Genomic DNA, 21,005 nt, shown 5'->3' on the forward strand with positions numbered 1-21,005 from the left:
AATAGAACTAGATGGCACTTGGCTTGTGGTGCTCAGAACACCAAAAACACATTTGAAAAAGTCAACAGCAATGTCTCTTTTCAGAAATCATGACCCAGTTACTCAAGATAATCCACAGACCTTGTTATGAGCAGTTTCATGTAGGAACTACATGACTACTACAACTACTCTGGGGGTGAAATGTCCCTTCAAACTAAGACCACAATAGACAACCCAAATCAAGGTGGTCACATGTGGTCTCTGAAATAAATAGGTTTTCATGGTTTTAAACTAGGTGTCAAATACAGATTCAAGAGATAAACAGGTCCCTCTTGACTGTTTGCCAGAGCTCATTTACAATCCTGCCAACTTCTGCCAGTGAAGTCATTCATAAAAGATAACCTCCTCCAGCATACTAGACGATCATACTTATTCAGGACCCAATATTGTAAATTTTGTCTGTAGAACGATACTCTGAGGCTGTGGTTTTCATTTCTTTTATCAGAAGGGTGCTTGGTTAGCTGCTCAAGGCGATGTTCTTCTCTTCATATTATATCAGTACAAAGATAGCCACGGGAGCCTGGTCACAGGACTACACCACAGAAATCGGGAAGCAGAAGCAGGGAAAGAGAAAATCACTTGTGTGAACTGACCTCCCTCCCAAATAAAACCAAATCTTAAGACCCATGTTAGAATTAATGCTGACGGTGCACACTAAAATCTTCCAACATTCAGCAGCTTTCAAACTGACCAAACTTGAGTTCATTATAAACCAGCTGCACAAACAGCTTCCTGATATAGCCAAAGTGGAAATAACATCTCAAAGTGGAAGTTCACACTAGTAGACAACAAAATGCTTTTTCAGTATTCAGCCATTTCCTCCAACAATAAATATGCTAACTTCTCCTTGAAGCTCATAAAAGGTTTATAGACTTCCCACTGTGAGGTGTGACAGTAAGTGGGGGCACAGAGATCCATTTGTCTTCTCTAAAGGTCCATCAGAAACACAGTCAACAACATCACACCCTTCCCTCCTGGGTGGTCTTCATGTCACCCAGTATCTTCAGGGGGATCTTAATGGAACCCTGTGTCTCTGTCACTGGGTTTTTGTCCAAGGAAATGTGCAGGCAGCTATAAATGGTAAAAAGGGTTCAGCTCATGTACAATTCTGTCATGGGGTGGGTTTAAGGCCGCAACTAACAGTTGTTTACATTGTTGATTAGTCTGTCAATTATTTTCTTGATTAATGGATTAGTTGTTTGGTCTATAAAATGTTATTTTTACAAAATCGGAATCGGTAATAAAAGATCGGAGGAATCAAAATAACGATTCGCCTAACTGAGTGCAGCTAATGAGCAATAAACGGACAGGAGTCGAGACAACAGGTTCGGCAGCCCCCGCTTCTCTCTTTATTCCGAGCAACACAGCCACACCTAATGGTGGAACCTTGCCTACCACAGCCCTATGGCAACTCTGGAGGGACAATGTGTTTACAATTCTGAATTTGTTTACATTTTGTGCTGCTGAACAACTGCTAAGCTTTTTGGATACTACTTAAATAAAAAACAAACCTTATGGGACAACTTGGATGCATTCTTCTTTTTCTTTCTTAATGCTTTGCAAAGTATCGGATCGGACCCAGTATCATACTCGGTTTCAAAATAAAGGACTCGGTATCAGATCGGATGCAAAAAAAAAAAAAAAATGTGATCGGTACATCCCTAAGTAAAACTTTTTCCATACATATACCAGAGTCACTTAAACGATTGACAGAAAAGTACTGGCCACAATTTGGATCATTGCTAAAATTTTTACTTATTTTTGAAGCAATAATGCAAAAAAAATGGTTCCAGCTCCTGCAATGTGAATATGATTTTCTTAGTCTAACATGATGGTAAACTGAATATTTTTGGACTGACCAAACAAGACATTTAAATATGTCAACTTGGACACTGAGAAGTTGTGAGGGACATTTTTTGTCAATTTGTGCCTTTTCTACTATGACAAGTCAAGATGTCTGCCATGAGAAAGGTAGATTAATTAATAATGAAAACTGATTAATCTGCTATCGCCAAGGGCACATAAAACACTTAGAAACTGTGGCGGAGGCTAACCCATATTATTACACGGCTCTATTAAATGCTGCATTCTGATTGGTCAGTCGCGGCATTCTGCGGTCTGATATTACTGTGTAATGACCGCTGCTAGTAGCAACGGTCATTACACACAGTTGCTATGTAGCCCGGCCTTGCTATAGGGACGCTGCCCTGACAACAGTTACTTTTTTTATCGGGCTAAAGTAGTCGTTACCGCTTACAAAATGTATAATTAATCAATATTCTGTCTATTCAACTGATAATTAGCCGTGTAATAAGCGGGATAATGTATAATGAGCCGGTGAATACTGGGAAAACAACTCCCTTCAGGGGAATAGAACTATTCCCCTGAAGGGAGTTGTTTTCCCAGTATTCACCGGCTCATTATACATTATCCCTTACATATTCCTATCTTTGGAAGCCAAACCAAGCCAGCCGTGAGTGGTTATGGAGAAGGCTTTATAATTGTCTAAAAGCAGCCCTAACCAAACCATACTTAAGTAAAGGGTGAGTCTGAAGTGAACACCCACTCTAAAGATCAAGGTCTTTGAGCTCCTAAGTGTGGGGAGCAGATCAGGCTGTCGTCTTCTGTTGATCCTGTGGTTACATTAGTGCCTGGATAAAAAGCTGCCTCGCTGTAATATAACCTGTGGTGAGGAATCATTAGCTCCTATTCACAACCTAAATCAAGCTACTAAGTGGTCCAAGTGGACTAGAAGTGTCCATTACGAGATGTAGCCACTTAGGACATTTACAGAAACACAGATATGATGGGGATAACGCAGGCTTAACCTCAGCTAATATGACATCTCTCACCTCTAGTGCTAGTGTTTGTAAAAGCAATGGTAAACCTGAGTCCAGAGATTTTCAGTGTTTACAGAAGGTAACAGTGCTGACAGGTCTGCTTCACTGAATTTCAACTATCTGTCAGAAGTATTTTGAAAATGCTCTGAGTGATTCAAAGCTTAGGAGAGATGTCACAATGTCATGTCATAATACACTCACCTGCAACTGCAGGCTTGCGCTGGACCAGCAGAGATATCAGCAGCAAGCCTCTATACTCCAACTGCCCATACTAATGCTTATAGGAGGCGAGTCTCTGGGGATGACCAGCAGTTCACCCTCACTGCAGAGTGTCAGAAATCTCTCATCCCAAGAGAAAGCTACTGTGAGACTAGACTAAAGAGATGATGGGAAATCTTCAGCCTGTCTGAAATGCATGAGTAGATGAATATTCTGCAAAAATTAATAAAAAACTGTGCAGTTTCAGTAAGCAATGAAACAACAGCCTTTTTCAAAAACTGACACAATGAGCAACTCATAAACCAAATCTATTTTTAGGCTTGTGCATATATACCCACAGTGCTGCTTTGTATGGAATAATAATCCATTTTCATATTGGTCACATTTGCATTCACACAACCAACCCCCAACCCAACACCACCATCAGCACCAGCCCCCTCCACAGCAGCTCTCTGCAGCTGCGGTGCTGATTAGAGCAAACTTCAAAGGCTTCTTGGCTACGCTGGAGCTGTGGCTGGTCAGTGAGCGCTGCTCGCCTGAGCGACACCGCCTGTAAATAAGCCAGAGAGAGCCAGCAAGGGAACACTGATGTTTGTGGAAGGGGATAGGACTGGGGGAGGCAGGTAGAGGGCAGCAATGGCATCAGTGAATGTAAGACATGTGAAGGCGTGTTTAGCACATTCTCTCAAAAGTATAATGTATCAGTATAATTCAGTCTTGTTCTGGCTAGTGCTCTGCAAGTCATCACCGGGCCAGGAGCCTGCCCAGAAATTGTCTGGAACACTTTTTTTTTTTACAGCTGCCCTGTGCACCACCTCTAAACACACAAAGCACTACATAAATATTAACCACACTACAACAGAGACGCTCATGCCAGACGAGAGAAATATGTGTTATGGAAGAAGGCTCAGTGAACAGGAACAAAACAAATATCTGCTGGTTGACCGCCAAATGATGGGGGATTGAAAAATAAGAATTTACAACTCCCAGCATCTGTCAACATTGGATTAGGTCCCAGATGAGACTAATCTTATCTGGGGGAAAAAACTAGTCTAAATAAAGAATGTGTTACAACAAAGCCCCTGAAACAGAACAGTGACAATCGCCTTTGCTCTGCTGTTGGGCTTCAGTGTGGGAAAAAGAACAAAAACCCACCCTAAAACATTATTTATATACAAGCTTTTCAGGTAACCATGGACATACAAAATATCAATATTCATGAACTTGTCAGGGTTCCCCCACATTTTAATGGACAAAATGTCAAAACCCTTCCATGACTTTTCAAGGACCCGTAATAAAAGAAAATGTTTTCTTGCCATATCAGATTCAAACTATATTCAAACATAACTGCAGCAAGCTGGCATACATGGCGGGGGAGATGGAACGCAGGGAAAAATGAAGAAATGTACATGATGGTAAAAAAAACTGAGGGAACCCTGACATGAATAATATTCACCCTGTGAGACAATGGCTCCATCACAGACACCAGACCTGTTCTTGTCTGCACTTGTGCTCTCATGGACTTGTGAAATGTCATCAGTCACAGTCTGTTACAATTCAGTCCACATCCAGCCAAGTACAGTCCAAATGTACCAAAGTGTTCTTACTCTGCCTGTCTTTTCAAAGAAGTTGGAAAGATGACTTGTCTGAACTATGAGTAGATAAGTATCCCCACATGCATTTTGCCTGGTTGAAAATTTGCTCCAGTCGGTCTTGGCAGTGAGCAAGCCACTTCCAAGATGACTGCTTGATAAACTTCCATCATCATTTGGTATTTCTTTGATGGTATTATGTCTCTGTAATGTTTCATACCTAAGAAATTATGTTTTTATTTTAAATAAAGACTTTGACAAGACTTTTAAAAGTCTGACACCCTCTCACATCTAAAGATGATAAGATTTTGCTAAGACTGGGGATCTTGCAGGGTCGCCATTTGCAAGACTACTATTAGATTCCTCAAGATTATTTTCCATCTTACTCCTGGTCGAAATTAAAACTGCAAACTCTCATTACCAAGATGTTATATTAAGAATTCTTTACAGGTCTGCAAAAACACATAACTCTAAAAACACTAGATAAAAAGCCTTTACCTTACCTTACCTTACCTTTTGGCTAACCAGTTTTAAGTTTAACAATTTTGTGAAGTGACAACAGTAAGTGTAGCAGAGTGCCATACTCATAACCCTTGACAAAAAAAAAAAACAAAACCCATTGGCAGCCACTCATTGAAGCGTAATCAGCCTGTAATCACACAGCCTGTGTAAACTCTGTGTCCACTCTGCCAGTCAGATGGAAACCTGCTCCCATCCCCTCTGTCTGCTCCTGCTTCAGACAAGTCCCAACACTCCACCGGCAAGGCTCAGCCAGGAGAAGATGAGAGGAACAAAGAAAATACATGCAGCTATTTCCTCGCTCTGCAGTTCAACTGTTGTGCAAATCTAAAAACCTTTAATATCTCTATATTACACGGAGTAAAGTGTAACAGGTTTAATAATACACGAACATCTGGCTTCTGGATCAAATGTTCCTGTAAATGAGTGCAATAAGAGGTCATTAAAGCAATAAGGTTTCCTTGCCAAGAATGTGTCTGATGGTATTTTAGACTGCCTAAGAGAATCAGAGTATGTTTAAGACACATTTCTAGTTCCTAAAATCTGTGGTACTTAGATTTCATAATCATTTCGAGGAAGTAGTCTGCACGTCAAAAAAAAAAAAAAAAATCTTGTCAAAAACTAAAAGAATTATTCAAGACAGGCCTACACCATATCATCTCATCTTTTTTCATTATCTCTGCTCTGCAAGACTTTGCTCTAATGTGAAAAGAGACACCAGCATTAAACAGTTATTGCAGGCTTTACTGTGTACTACCAACAGCAGCCAAAATCCAGGCAGGTTATTGGAGCTGTGGGGTTCAATGAACCTGAGAGCAGACAGGCCGCTTGTCTGTTTTCGGAGAGCTCCGAGTGTCAGACCAGGCTCTCGTCATCAGACTCCTCTGGTGGTTACACAAGACTGTTGTGGAAGAAAACGCTCTAGAAAAGGCCTTGGCCTCCTCTTTAAGATGCGATCATTTGAGTCTATGCATAAGCCGGGACTTGTCATGAAGTTTTAATGAAGCTAAAACTACAGAGGCAGCTAGGCCCTTTTGATGCAACAAGAGATCTGGAGAAGCAAAGCACAGAGGTCTCGGGAATTATAATCAAAGGGATTTGAGGGCTCAGCCTGTGCAGCATTAAAGCACAAGAAGGGCTGGTGGATGTGGTGGTGGTTGGTATTTTGGTCAAAGCCAACACAGAGGAAATGAAACAGGCTATTTGGACACGGGAGGGTCAGAGAGGATCACTATCGCTCTCCCTGTCAACAGCCAGCAACAGTGACAGTAATGAGGGGAGAAGAATCCTTCCTGGCCTTGCCTCTGCTTTAAGAAGGGAAGACGACAGACAGCCAGTCAGAGGGGGAGGGAGGGAGACAAGACGGGAGAGAGGCAGCGAGACGTTCATAAATGAAGAAAAAGCTGATAAAAAAGAAAAGGGAAGTGAGGTAATCGTGAAGTCAAATACCAGGAATATGCAAATGAAGGCAGCGAGTCAACGTTCCCACCATAAATTCACATATGTACACACACAACAAATGTAATGGACAATTAGGGAGATGCAACAGTTTAATCACCGTGGAAACAGCAGGAGCGCTCTGCTATGCTGTGAGTGCAGGCTAAATAATGTAGTTAATACTCTGGGGCTGGCACAGAGGGAGATGTGCATGCAGCGATACAGGCATAAAAACACAAATCACCACAGTGCCATCCTGACAACTTAGACATTTTATCGCTGCAATCTCGCCTGCTTCCAGCCAACATTAATAGTATTTCACTGCTTGAAAATGGATGAAAATGCCTCTCTAAATACGAGCTATGATTGAGGACAAGGATGAATTAAAGATGAAAATGCCCACTCTTCCTCACAGTCAGTCACACATTTCTCAACCACAGCTGAGCAGGTGACATGAGTTTGTTGCGACTGAGTCAGAGCTGCGCAGTGATTAACGATCACATCAAACAGCAGAGTTAATGTTCTAGCAGTATCTGGGAAAATCCTTTCACATCCTTGTTACTGACATCATTCTACAAGTGATACCAGATTTTGTCAGTGAAGTTGTGAGTATATGAGTAAGCCGCTGAAGTGTTGAAACACTAGGTTATATATTCAACCCAGTCTGTCATAAATGATTATTTTAGGATTCTAAAGAAGGGGAGGGGGGAACAAAGCAGCAGCATGGCCCAGCTTGGTTTAACAAACAAACACAAATAAAGACTCTCAGGTCAACAGTCAGAGCCCAACCACCACTCCACAGCTCCAGCAGGCTCCACAAGTTGAGCCTGCTGCATCAGCAATTCCCCCTTTGTCGAGGTTTAGAAGGAGCTTCTGAGCATTGAGAGCTCTCCGCATGGTGTCACATTGGAGTCAGTGAATAAGTGAGAGAATCCCAGCGCATTCATCTGAGCCCTCTGGATCCCAAACTGTGAATGTGTGGCTGGTAGAACTGACAAAAATACCAATTTATTGATATCATATTGATTCTGTTCATCGTCCGTAGTATTGATACACTGGTACCAGCTGCATTTTCTCACACTCTCTTAGTGTTTCTGTTTACTACAGTAATTCTGCTGTTCTTTGCTACTAAGGGCGCATTCACACCAGGACAGTCTGGGGGACTCGGTTCGATTGGGTGGGGAATGCTGAAGAATTTCACATCTTCATTTGGTTTGGTTCACTTTCACACTGCACTTTTTAAAGTGGACCAAACCGCCTGGATGACATCACGCAGTTACAACAGCTGCTTGTTTGGGGGCAGTATTGCCCGAAACAACCACTGACCAGGAAGAAAAAAAAGCATGAGGAAGAAGAAAACNCCCCCCCCCCCCCCCCCCCAGAGAGGAGTGGACCAAAACAAAGCATCGATTGCACTGTCTGGCACGTGTGACATCTTACTGCCAACTGCTCTATTGTCTATGAAATAAAAAAGGGGAGGGGGCATGGGAGCAAGGGACATTCCCCCTTTGTGTAGGCAAACATAAAAGGGTCCAGGCAGCTCAGCCTGCATGTGAAAGCCATGCTAGCATAGTGATCATGCACAGCCGCCTGGGTGATGTACACATTGGAGGGCACAAAGCATCAGCAATTGAAGCCAGGTATCATATAGCAAAACCTAATGTGGCCCTCCTGATAATTAACCCCCTAATTCGAGCCTGGCACTATAGGATGAACTTGACTCCCCTGTAAGATTTAGTCTCTGCAACCACTCCTTATACAGCCTCTCATTTTTGTATAGTGTATCGCCTAGCAACAGTGCGTTGCTAGGATTGTACAGCCTTGCCAGGAAGACGACCACTCGTGTTTTCATGCCTTTTCACTCCGGTGACTCCCCCACTTCCCTCTGCCGTCGCTCAGCAGTCCACATCAAAGCATTTTTGCTGCCCGCTGAGCCTCTGTTGTAAATTTCACAACCATGTCTGTCACTCGGCTGAGTGACGTGGCAGGTAGGATTTCAAAAACTTTTCATTATGACATGGTCCGCTTTAGGTCTGAGTGGACAGAGACGAGCAGCTCGTTTTACTTGTTAGATACGCAGACTCAGTTTGGGAGCTTAACTTGTGTCTGTGGCGCGAGAGCCTCAACAGGAGTCAGTTTACGAGCTGCGGGGAGCTACTGTCAGTTTAAGTGTCAAGTTCCAAAGCATAAACATTTCCGACTCTTAATACTCGCTCTTATGTTAAAACTGGTCGTTTTTAGAGAGGCTTAGTCCACCAAACATCCCCCTACAGTGACAGCTAGTTTGTCCCCAACAACTGTAGCTGACGTCCACAGACGAGTTGTAAAGTAGCGCTAAGTAAACGCCGGTTGTAATGTTAGCTCCATGTCGAGGCTAGCTTGGTTTAGCCAAGTTAGCTTTGATTTAGCCAAATTAGCACCAGCTAACGCCTTCATGGTAATGTACAGAACAACTGAATACTCACTTTTATGTCTGCCTCCAGCCCACGACTGTTTGGCGATACTGGGGCTCCGTATAATTGCCCTTCCAGCGGATTTCAAAGCGTCCATATCCGTAATCCAAAAGTGGGGCAAAGAGCCCGACAAGCGTCTGTTCGTTTGTGTCGAAACACTCCGCTTGGTTTAAAACAGCCCTCTCCCGTCCAAACTTTTTCTCAGCTGTTTTTTTCTCCCCTCCACAAGGTTTGCTTTCAGTCGATGGTAGATTATCATGTTCGTCCCCCTGGGCGGTGTTTTGTATGTAAATTAACCGGATAATGCGCGTGACGCCCGTTTGTGGAATCACGCGAGTAAGGTTGTTGCAGGCAGCAGTGCTCGCATCCTGAGCGGGCGGTGCTGCTGCTGCCTCTGCTGCTGCTGCTGCTGCTGTTGTTCCTGTCAATGCACCGTTACAGTTTTACTCCCACCCAGTGCCTTTTGTGACAAATGATTTGGTAGTCACATCACGGGCTGTGGTTAGACCCCTCATGTTTAATTCAGCCACATGGCCTCTCCTTTATTAAGCTTCTAAATTCATCGTCTTTTCAGTGGAAATGTCAGTAATGTCATGACCCGAGATAGGTTGGGACTACTTCAATTCAGTTGACTCACCTTTTCAGGATGATGTGGCACTGTAAAGCAGCATTCATATTGTGCATCCTAGCAAACCTGTAATTATAATATATTGAATATTGGGGGGTTGTGTCCACCCTAATAATCAAATATGCTCAAATTAACATGAAATAACAAAATAAAATTAAATAAGAACAGCTGATCTACAGGACAATAAATATTTTAGAGCCATACAGAATGCCTGCGAACCCTACAACATTATATTCTGTGATATACCACTATATTTTTATATTTTGAATTGTCACCTTGCACCAGAATTCTGTGTTTTCCTTACATAAATAAAGACATTTCCACCATACATTGATAAAAAGAAAGTAAGACACACATTAGTGTATAAACACACCAGACTGTGAGCAATAGGGTTTTTAATGCTCAAAAATTCCTGAGGGTATGAACGGGAAGTGAACCCTACGTCCTTGCATCCTAGTAAGAAATCACTTTTATTACAGTGAATTTATTTGTTATGATACAGCCTAAAAGTCAACACAGCGTTCTGATTTTATTACATACTCACTTAATATAATGTTATTTCTGACCACTTCCATCCTGTGTGTAACCCTAGCCTCCATATTCTACAACAGTGCTCTGATAGCCCATCATACAAGTGAACAGCTGCAGGGGAGGAAGGCTGTGGGGGTTCTTTCTTGGAAAGGACCCACTACATCAGTGAGTCATTGTTCAAAATTGAAAGCCAGGGAGTCCCTGCTGGACATCTGGGGGAAAAGGGGTCTCCTGATGAAAAAAATATGAAGTCAGGGAGTTGTAGGCTGCAGACAAAGATGCCTCATTTCACAGTCCTGAGGAGGGAAACCCTGCTGGCCAGCCAAGAGCAATTTATGTCACACTGACATCCTTTGTGCATGATTAAAAATACATGTTTAATGGTGGAAAGGGGGAGATTCAGTCAACAAACAAACAATTCTGATGGCTGAAATCTCTCAGAGATCAAGACGACCCTTTGTCATCGTTTATAGCTTCACTTTCTGTGGTGTTAAGACTGTTAAGATGATGCAAGGAAACAGTTAAGATTAAATACAAGTAATGAGATAGGCAAAGCAATTTAGCAAGCACAGTCCCAATAAATAATATTTTTTATTTATGCTTGGGTAAAACCTCAATATTATGAATAACTTAAGTCTTGAATAGTAACATCCTGATTTATATTGTCATGTTACTGTTGTCTCTTGACTGTTTTTCAGTAAAGTTATTCTTGTGTTGAGACGACAGTAAGCATTTTGTTAAATGAAAATTGTCCTCAAACTAAGATATAAAAAAATTATTAATTGGAGGTTAGCTTTGAAACCTTTGTATTAAATTATATCAGTTCTTACATTATTTACAATGACCTCTCCAAGCCCAATTTCTGTACTGGGTTTTGCTGAACTTACATCAGCACCCACTAAATAAATCACTCAGGAGAATGTCTTTCAAAAATCTTGCAATACCAGATTTCATAGGAGATGACAAGCTTAGATAAAGTGCAACAGGTTTAACGTCCCCAAGGACACATTAGTCAACACCACCACTATCTTCAATCTGAAGCTCAGGTAGTAGTGCCATAGTACTGAGGTTGCTCTGCACAAAAAATGCTCCCAAGGGAGAATTATCATTGCATCAGTGTAGCACTGTAAACCAAACCACCCCTCTGTGCTCAGGTGGGTGCATTCCTTTTAAATCACTGTTGGCAGCGACAACAATGCCTCCCTAAGAGGCTCGAGACAAAAGATTGCACTCTTCTGCTAGTAAATCTGCCAGTTAGTGAAGCATGTGAGACATATCTTGACTTTTAAAGCAGCAACATAGTTACAGTAGGTGTATTTGGGAAGAAAAAAAAAATCAATGAGTTTCTGCTGGAGGAGAGAAGACGAGTCCAACTGCTCATAGAGGGAGGCCGCGTGAGCAGGTTTCCCAAAATTCAACAGAGAGGATACTTCAATCTGAAGGTGAGTATGAAAGGCAGCATGATTTATTTATACATGAGGACAAACACAAGTCAGTAGCCTCATAGCATCACCCACGCTGCAAATACACTGTCTTTAGTGATCATCTGAGAAAAGCAATTTAATCTGTTGGACCATATTCCTTTTTTCCAGAGGGACGGGTACAGAGGCAGGGTGGCAGAAAGTCTATTTCCGCCCAGAAAATTGCTCATGGACTTTATGTTAATTGGGCAGGTCAAGAGAAACAGGAGGACTATACCTGGGATTTCTCATTTATGGCTTCTCCTCTACAAACAGCTGGATTTACTGTAGATTAGTGAGGTCTAATGGCATCGTGAGTGCAGCTGTGCCAAATGCAGACTGCTCGAAAAGACCTATTATAATCTGTTAATTCCACATGCTTGACTCTGCCAAACAGCGTGGTGCCAAATTGGAACAAGGAGAGCAATAAAATACTGAGGATAGAGTGTAAAACAAATTTATGCCCAACCTAGGCACCGGTTAATGCTAAGAAAATGAGCGAGGAGCTTTACCCCACATTCGTCTCGCTGCACAGGTTAATCAAGCGTTTTTGGGGAAGCTGGGCATGTGACAGAATGCTGAGCAGAGGGCTTCGTTCATGCATTGAAATCCACTGTCCTTGGCACAGGGATTCTGGATCTCCCCTCCCAAAATTTCCAAGTGCATTAGATAAATGAATTATCACTCCAATCAAAATGCGTGGCAGCCCATAATTTGCTCCCATTTAAGGTTCCATCAGTGAATGAAATCTCAAACCCTGAGGTCAGCAGGGCACAGAAACTCCCTGATGGTGATTATGTCTGAATTTGAAACATAGACAAGTGGGGGGATGTAGAAAGATTTGCTGAAATACCCAGTTTGAGCATCAAGCATCAAAGACTAGCATTCCCCTCTGGCATTATTTACAGGGTGCACACTCCTAATTTCATTTACCTACCAACCCAGTGCTGCCAGATAGCTTTGTGGGAGCACTACTGGTCACCATGTTTTGACAAGCGGTGTGTAGTGGCTAGCATGAACAAATTATTCATAAGTTGCTTTTGTCAGAGCTAAATGGGATTTTCTGGGCTTGAAAAGAGGGAATTAACAGTTCTTGACAGAGTTAATAACCAGAGTCTGTGAGGACAGAGATTAGCTCCTTTAACCCACATTATATGGATGGACATTGCCTCCCAGTGGCGATAATGCAATAGTGCATCTGGTGCACAATACCAGAATACAGCAGTCAGATAAAAAGTTTCATGCACTTTTCTTTGGGCAAATTTCAAATCACAAGTTATAATATAACCCACATTTAATGCATTGTTTTACTTCAACTATACTAATGTTGCAAAGTCATTAATTATGGCGAAATCACTCAATAAAATTAACTAGGAAAACTGGTATTTTCCCTCAAAGATGGCATCACAACTAAAAGAAATTGATGGGCAGATAGTGTTTGCAATGCCAAACATAAATTGTGTTTTTTGGGTACTCAGCATTTTCGTATTGCACTTCCATATGGTTCAGGGACTTACAAGAGGCAGATTAATGACAGAATAAAAAAAGGTCAAAATTAAAACAACAGAGGCTGAGATAACCTAGGATTTGAGGACATTGGGGGCTTAGCCTGGACCTCTACTGGGGGGTCTAGGGATCTTCTCTGGCACTTTTTTTGGATAAACAAGCTCTACTTTGATACATTTCTATGCACTCTGGTACCTTATTCACACCACCCAATTTATTTTTGATGTGAATTAGAAAATGGTCGGCAGGCCACCCCACACCCTACTGTGGGCCGATCTATCCTGTGAGACTTAAGTAGAGTATCACTGCTCTAGTGTGTCAAGCTCCATAAACACCAGATCCTACTTTTCCCACAAAGCAACTCAACAGTTTCTTTTGTAAGATTCTCTGGCTCCTAAATTCCCACTTCTTTTAAAACCCACAACTTTATTTTGTAAAGCAGTCTCATGCCAACACTGGACTANAACAAATAAAGAAGATATATCAGGCTTTGAATACCTGCATAATACTAAGTAGGATTAATCCATTTGTTTGTTTAGGTCTTTTCATGGAATTTGTTAACAAAAAGAAAAATATAGAATACTACCACTTATGCTTTAAGACAAATCACAAACAGCCTTTGGAAACAAAGGGGGTGTCTAAAAGATCAATAGTTCCCAATTACCATAGTATAACCCAACTGCAACCAGTCACCAAAGCAAAACTTTCTCATGTATCTTCAGCTGTTTAAGGCCTCAGCTGACCCAGGCCTGTGGTGGGATGACCTCCTCTTATCTCAAAGCGACAAGACACGTGCAGAAAAGACCTATTCCAGCATTATTAGATTCCAATCAGGACACTTTGGGCTAATTTAGAAACTGCCGACTCAGATGAGGAAGGATGCCTGCAGGGATACACAGAGACACAGCGCAAAGCTTGTTGAGAGAGAGAGCCTTGGAAAACCTCTAACTGTGCCAACAAAAAGTTAAGTCCTACATTTCTATTGCAGACTATCTTTGTGTGTTGAGTCTCGTGTACCCGTGCTATGTACTGCATGTATGTGTTACACGATGTTCTGTACAGGCTGTGGATGTCAGTGCAGGTCAGACATGAGCACCATCATTACCACTTCCTCAGAAGAAACAGCCATTATAGGAAAAATCTGAGATACAGCATTGTTGAGGAGAGAGACTGAGTGTTAGTCAAAGGGAAAAAGTGTGTTACTCCACATGGGGCAATTGTCACTGTCTGTCCCCGCCTGGTACAAAGACTGATCCAGTACCATTGTTCCCCTTCTTAACTTCAGCCTCTGTGGAAAGGATACAGGAAATGTTTTACATATTATCAGAAACCCACGTCAAAGTCTCTCTGCGTGATGTACACAAATACACCAACTGCATTACATACAAATGTCCACAGAGACATAAACTACAGGCCAGTTCACTAAAGGAGCAATCGATACAAAGTAAGTAAGATGAACAGTCTGTGGGGATCCTTTATGTCCAGCAGCCTGTGACCTCTTTTCTCTCCGTCCTTGGGCACCACGGTGCTCTTCTTATTTCATCTTCTACCCCAGCAGGCTTATGAGATTCTTAAATAGCATTCCCAATAGTACAGAGGAAGTGTTGCATGACTGTGTAACTATCGGTATTTAATTTTAGGACCATCCAAAACAATTCCAGTTGGGTGATGGAAAGGATTTGCAGAGGATAAGAGTCTTTAAGTCATGGTTTAAATCATAACACTGAGACACGTGTCTTTGAGTGCTGGATAAATCCACTCAAAGAAGGAAAGTGAGGAGAGAGGGAGGGAGGAGAAATGAGTGATCGTGCCAGTCAGGGATTACAGCTGATGACCAGCTGAGGCCAGAATGTACTCTCAACAAGAAGCAGGGTTATGAAACTGATCTTTAAAGCACCCTGCGCACAGCCACGCCAACCAGGTGCAGTTAGTTTCTATTGCAACAGCAAACAGGGATGCACATAGGCTGGTTGCATCTTCAAGTCTATGAACATGAGCAACATATCTGCACATAACATTAACTGGGGGATGGTGTTATGTATAATATATACACACCTAACTAGATGCCTTCACAGGTCAAAAACCCTGGAGCTGATCTGAAAGAGACCCGCAGAAGGCCTATCTATATCTGAAATTTGTGGTTGACCCGAAAGGACTAAAAGAGAGATGGAAAACCAACACAGTAAGCAGCATGATGTGCCACCAATTTCTGATTAGTACGTAACTGAAGGTGAAAAAAGTAGAACCAAAATTATTAGTCAGCAGACACAACAGAGCTGATAGTGAGTCCACTCAGTTATCAGACATACTGACACACAAACCTGACACCTGCAGAAACACAATGGCACCCTACCTGGACCTAATTAAAGTGAATATAATTTGGACCTGGCGGGACTCTGGGCCAGGATAAAGTCTCCGTTACTAAGAACAGAGAGGACCCATTAAGACTGCGACACCAAACCAGTATAATAAACACAACATGAAATGAAAAATGAATAAACCATTCCTCTGCTTTGACTGTTCAGTTCTTCGTTCAGTCACATATTGCCCAAAGGGCTGATGAATATCCTTCTTGTTTAACCAGTTGGACATACACGGTACCACATATTTGCATAATGTGTCCATGTGATTTTGGAGGTGTGTATATCAGCTCCTCTGCATCCTTACTCCCACTATTTTAATGTGCTTTTTTTGCAGAGACATGTTTCAACTTGTAACTTTGGCAGTAGTGGCAGACATACAGGTGGAGGGAAGAATGATGGGTTAATGAGCGGTAAAGGAATCTCTCCCATTCATAAAGTTAATGCATTCCCAGGGATTTCATAGACAAAGAGTTTAAGGTACAGGGTGTGTCGTGAGGTTTCATAAGATTTCAGTAGCACTGGTAGAACACAACCGCGATATTTGGAAGTGTTGGTCCTTAAAAAGGAGGAAGTCTTACCTGAATTACATGCTCACCAAAGTGGGGGATGGGGAAGCTGCACCAATTACTTTGAGTTTCACTCCTGTCAACTGACCACACACCCATAAGACATCCACAAACCTCAACAGCTTGACTGACAAGTTAGAAAAAAGGGAGACTATTACTGCTGGAGGTGCCCAGCAATTCCTTGCTCATGCTTTAGGAGCTGTAGAGCAATGCTCTTATCATGCCTGCAGTGGTATCATGCAGCAGTATTATTATTAACTCACTTACTCAGAAGAGATTAAAAACAGTAAGGAGTTGTAATTGCTGAGGACACCGACTGACCAAGAATGTAACTGTTTCCAGGCTAAGAGCGCTGTCTAAATATACTTAATTGGGATTTGTGGGCCTTCCCCTTGCTGTAACAGACTCAGATAGCATTTATTTAGTCACCAAGCTCTCATACTGACAATGAAGCTAAAGGACTGTGAACTAGCATGATGACCATATGTCTACACATATGGCTGAAGGAGATTACATGAATTATTTCTTACCAGGAAGGTGAACTGGTTAGCCACTGTGCTTCCTGCCCAGACTTCCCTTCTTATTTCACAGAATGACTTAGTCTTTTTCTACTGTGAAAAATGTGGGGCAAATAAGAAGTAAGTATAAAGTATGAGACGTTCTGTCTATTTCCTTGAAAAGGAAAAACAAACAATCTTAGAGGCTCAGGTTTCTAATTTTGTGGAGGTTTTTTTAATTATAAGATGTCTTTTTCAGTTTACACAGAAAGAGAAATACTGTTTACTCTGAAATAATAACACATGGGAATAGATGTACATTTCTCTAATTACAGGCAACTAAATGCAATACAGCGCAGTGAATAACAGATGAAAAGAGATTGCCTCACAAATTCATCTGCAATTTACTGCTCAACTTAGCCTGTGCCAGTTACTGGTGTAATGATAACAATTCTGATGTTTAAAGTATCCTATTTTTTCTTGCTGCGTCAGCTGAAAGAAGAGAAAGTCAAACATCCATTTCTCCGCAGGATTAAAAATTGTCCTCTAGGAGAAACAGTGACAGAGCATGATTGTGCAGTCCCATCCTCACATATTCACACGTGACTCTACACACAGAAGCTTACAGATACAGAAGATCTAACAGGGCTATAAATCAGGAAGGGCTTTACAACTCCATAAAGGAATCCTACAGGAAGCAATCTCCATTACAGCCTGGCGGCCCCGTTTGGGTGACTTTGTGCAGGGGACAGAGCACTGACTGGCCATGGAGGGGCCAGAGGTGCAAAGGGGAACAGCCAGTGCAGACCACACACATGATCTGGTGTAGAAAAGAAGATACTTACAGTGAAAAGGTAATTAAAGGCCTACTGTGTCTATCATTATCCATTATGCAATTTAAATTATAGCTACAGATCTATAATTTAACACCAACCCCAACTTCTGTCACTGCGATGACGCTATCTGAATAATGTACAAAATGCAAATTAGCCAACAGCTACACCAGCTACCATCTCCAGTGGCAGTATCATCAACAACATTGGCTCACACATCTAGGTGTTAAAACGATGCAGTCCAAATGGTTTTACGCACTCCCCATTAGCCATCTGCATGGGTCCACCGACATCCTGATATGTAGCTGCTTCAATATTGACAACCCCACAGAAGACAGCTCCTTGACCATGGACGTGGGAGGGAGCTGTCTCTCTTCAATGCAGACAGGGATTTTCTGCCTCCCACACTTTTCAGAATGGCAAAAAAAGGGTCCTTCATGACCTAAAAAAGACGGCTGGTGTTACATACCATTTTTTCCCCTCAAAATTGGACTATTTGGATGTAATAGGAGGGCAGGGCAGAAACATCTTGTCAGCTCAACACACTGCCAAAAAGCAACTGAGCTGTTTAAAACCATGCAGGAAATGACATAGCTGACACATTCTTGCCCGTGCAGAGGCACAAGAATACAAAAGCAAAGAAAACAGGGCCAAGCAGTCACTAGTGTCAACCTACTTTACATGTTGACATATGGTGATCATTAAATAACACAGGCCAGTTTTCTGAAAACAACACTGAAACCTGTAATGATCCAACACTGACGGTGGGAGAAAAGGAATGCAGTGCTGATAGATGCCAAAGAAGTGAATAGGCTGCTTTGACAGGACCAAGCCTTCACACAGGCGGGAGTAAATCTTACTGGAGACGTGTGGCAAAACTTTACCTTAAATTAAGGACCTGTCTAAATCTAGAATACAACCTAAGCCAGAAGGCACACAATTAAAAGAATTACTACAATTTGTATTCTGTGGTCTAAATTACAACAGTAACTGGATACATGTCATGCAGAAAACAGGCTCCACCAAGGAGCAAAAGCTCAACTGAGACTACAAGATGAAACTAGTTGCCTTCTTATTCATGACTCTGCAGTTCACGAGTGCCTACTGAAACACAGTTAAGCCTATAATTATCTAAACAGATTGAAAAAAGGAGGAAGATGAACAGTTACTCCATCGCACACAGAACAGGAAGCTCCTCTGAATAAGCAATGTGGGTGAAGAAATGACATGGTTATTAAATGACTGACATGACCGGCTTCTGTCTGTGTGTTTGTCTGTGGTAGCAGCAAGAGAGGTGAGGATGTGCTATTTGCCAGGGGTTGAATGTGGAGTCATGGAGTCATGACAAAGCTCACCATCAGCCGGAGCATCCATTGATTGGTCGTTAGCCCTCTGTGACCACTGGCTGGTCAGATGTGGAGGGACCATGCTGATAGTGCCCCCCCCCCCCCCCCCCCCAGAGAGGAGTGGACCAAAACAAAGCATCGATTGCACTGTCTGGCACGTGTGACATCTTACTGCCAACTGCTCTATTGTCTATGAAATAAAAAAGGGGAGGGGGCATGGGAGCAAGGGACATTCCCCCTTTGTGTAGGCAAACATAAAAGGGTCCAGGCAGCTCAGCCTGCATGTGAAAGCCATGCTAGCATAGTGATCATGCACAGCCGCCTGGGTGATGTACACATTGGAGGGCACAAAGCAGCAGCAATTGAAGCCAGGTATCATATAGCAAAACCTAATGTGGCTCTCCTGATAATTAACCCCCTAATTCGAGCCTGGCACTATAGGATGAACTTGACTCCCCTGTAAGATTTAGTCTCTGCAACCACTCCTTATACAGCCTCTCATTTTTGTATAGTGTATCGCCTAGCAACAGTGCGTTGCTAGGATTGTACAGCCTTGCCAGGAAGACGACCACTCGTGTTTTCATGCCTTTTCACTCCGGTGACTCCCCCACTTCCCTCTGCCGTCGCTCAGCAGTCCACATCAAAGCATTTTTGCTGCCCGCTGAGCCTCTGTTGTAAATTTCACAACCATGTCTGTCACTCGGCTGAGTGACGTGGCAGGTAGGATTTCAAAAACTTTTCATTATGACATGGTCCGCTTTAGGTCTGAGTGGACAGAGACGAGCAGCTCGTTTTACTTGTTAGATACGCAGACTCAGTTTGGGAGCTTAACTTGTGTCTGTGGCGCGAGAGCCTCAACAGGAGTCAGTTTACGAGCTGCGGGGAGCTACTGTCAGTTTAAGTGTCAAGTTCCAAAGCATAAACATTTCCGACTCTTAATACTCGCTCTTATGTTAAAACTGGTCGTTTTTAGAGAGGCTTAGTCCACCAAACATCCCCCTACAGTGACAGCTAGTTTGTCCCCAACAACTGTAGCTGACGTCCACAGACGAGTTGTAAAGTAGCGCTAAGTAAACGCCGGTTGTAATGTTAGCTCCATGTCGAGGCTAGCTTGGTTTAGCCAAGTTAGCTTTGATTTAGCCAAATTAGCACCAGCTAACGCCTTCATGGTAATGTACAGAACAACTGAATACTCACTTTTATGTCTGCCTCCAGCCCACGACTGTTTGGCGATACTGGGGCTCCGTATAATTGCCCTTCCAGCGGATTTCAAAGCGTCCATATCCGTAATCCAAAAGTGGGGCAAAGAGCCCGACAAGCGTCTGTTCGTTTGTGTCGAAACACTCCGCTTGGTTTAAAACAGCCCTCTCCCGTCCAAACTTTTTCTCAGCTGTTTTTTTCTCCCCTCCACAAGGTTTGCTTTCAGTCGATGGTAGATTATCATGTTCGTCCCCCTGGGCGGTGTTTTGTATGTAAATTAACCGGATAATGCGCGTGACGCCCGTTTGTGGAATCACGCGAGTAAGGTTGTTGCAGGCAGCAGTGCTCGCATCCTGAGCGGGCGGTGCTGCTGCTGCCTCTGCTGCTGCTGCTGCTGCTGTTGTTCCTGTCAATGCACCGTTACAGTTTTACTCCCACCCAGTGCCTTTTGTGACAAATGATTTGGTAGTCACATCACGGGCTGTGGTTAGACCCCTCATGTTTAATTCAGCCACATGGCCTCTCCTTTATTAAGCTTCTAAATTCATCGTCTTTTCAGTGGAAATGTCAGTAATGTCATGACCCGAGATAGGTTGGGACTACTTCAATTCAGTTGACTCACCTTTTCAGGATGATGTGGCACTGTAAAGCAGCATTCATATTGTGCATCCTAGCAAACCTGTAATTATAATATATTGAATATTGGGGGGTTGTGTCCACCCTAATAATCAAATATGCTCAAATTAACATGAAATAACAAAATAAAATTAAATAAGAACAGCTGATCTACAGGACAATAAATATTTTAGAGCCATACAGAATGCCTGCGAACCCTACAACATTATATTCTGTGATATACCACTATATTTTTATATTTTGAATTGTCACCTTGCACCAGAATTCTGTGTTTTCCTTACATAAATAAAGACATTTCCACCATACATTGATAAAAAGAAAGTAAGACACACATTAGTGT

General features: G+C 42.5%; 1 protein-coding gene across 6 annotated transcripts in view; it reads right to left on the minus strand.

Moving 5' to 3' along the window:
* The window catches only part of ldlrap1b (low density lipoprotein receptor adaptor protein 1b), a 50,862-nt gene extending 30,451 nt beyond the window's left edge, over positions 1 to 20,411 (minus strand). For 2 of the 6 annotated variants that reach the window (XM_050061468.1, XM_050061467.1), the window contains exon 1: positions 9,112 to 9,490. In XM_050061468.1, coding sequence (XP_049917425.1) covers positions 9,112 to 9,196 — 85 coding nt within the window. In that variant the 5' untranslated portion in view covers positions 9,197 to 9,490. Of the gene's footprint in view, positions 1 to 9,111; positions 9,491 to 20,026 lie in introns of those variants that run through there. The other 4 variants (XM_050061464.1, XM_050061466.1, XM_050061463.1 and 1 more) reach the window with 4 other exon arrangements.
* Positions 20,412 to 21,005: the final 594 nt, after the last annotated feature.

The sequence above is a fragment of the Epinephelus moara genome, chromosome 14, assembly GCF_006386435.1.
Source record: "Epinephelus moara isolate mb chromosome 14, YSFRI_EMoa_1.0, whole genome shotgun sequence".
NCBI lineage: Eukaryota > Metazoa > Chordata > Actinopteri > Perciformes > Serranidae > Epinephelus > Epinephelus moara.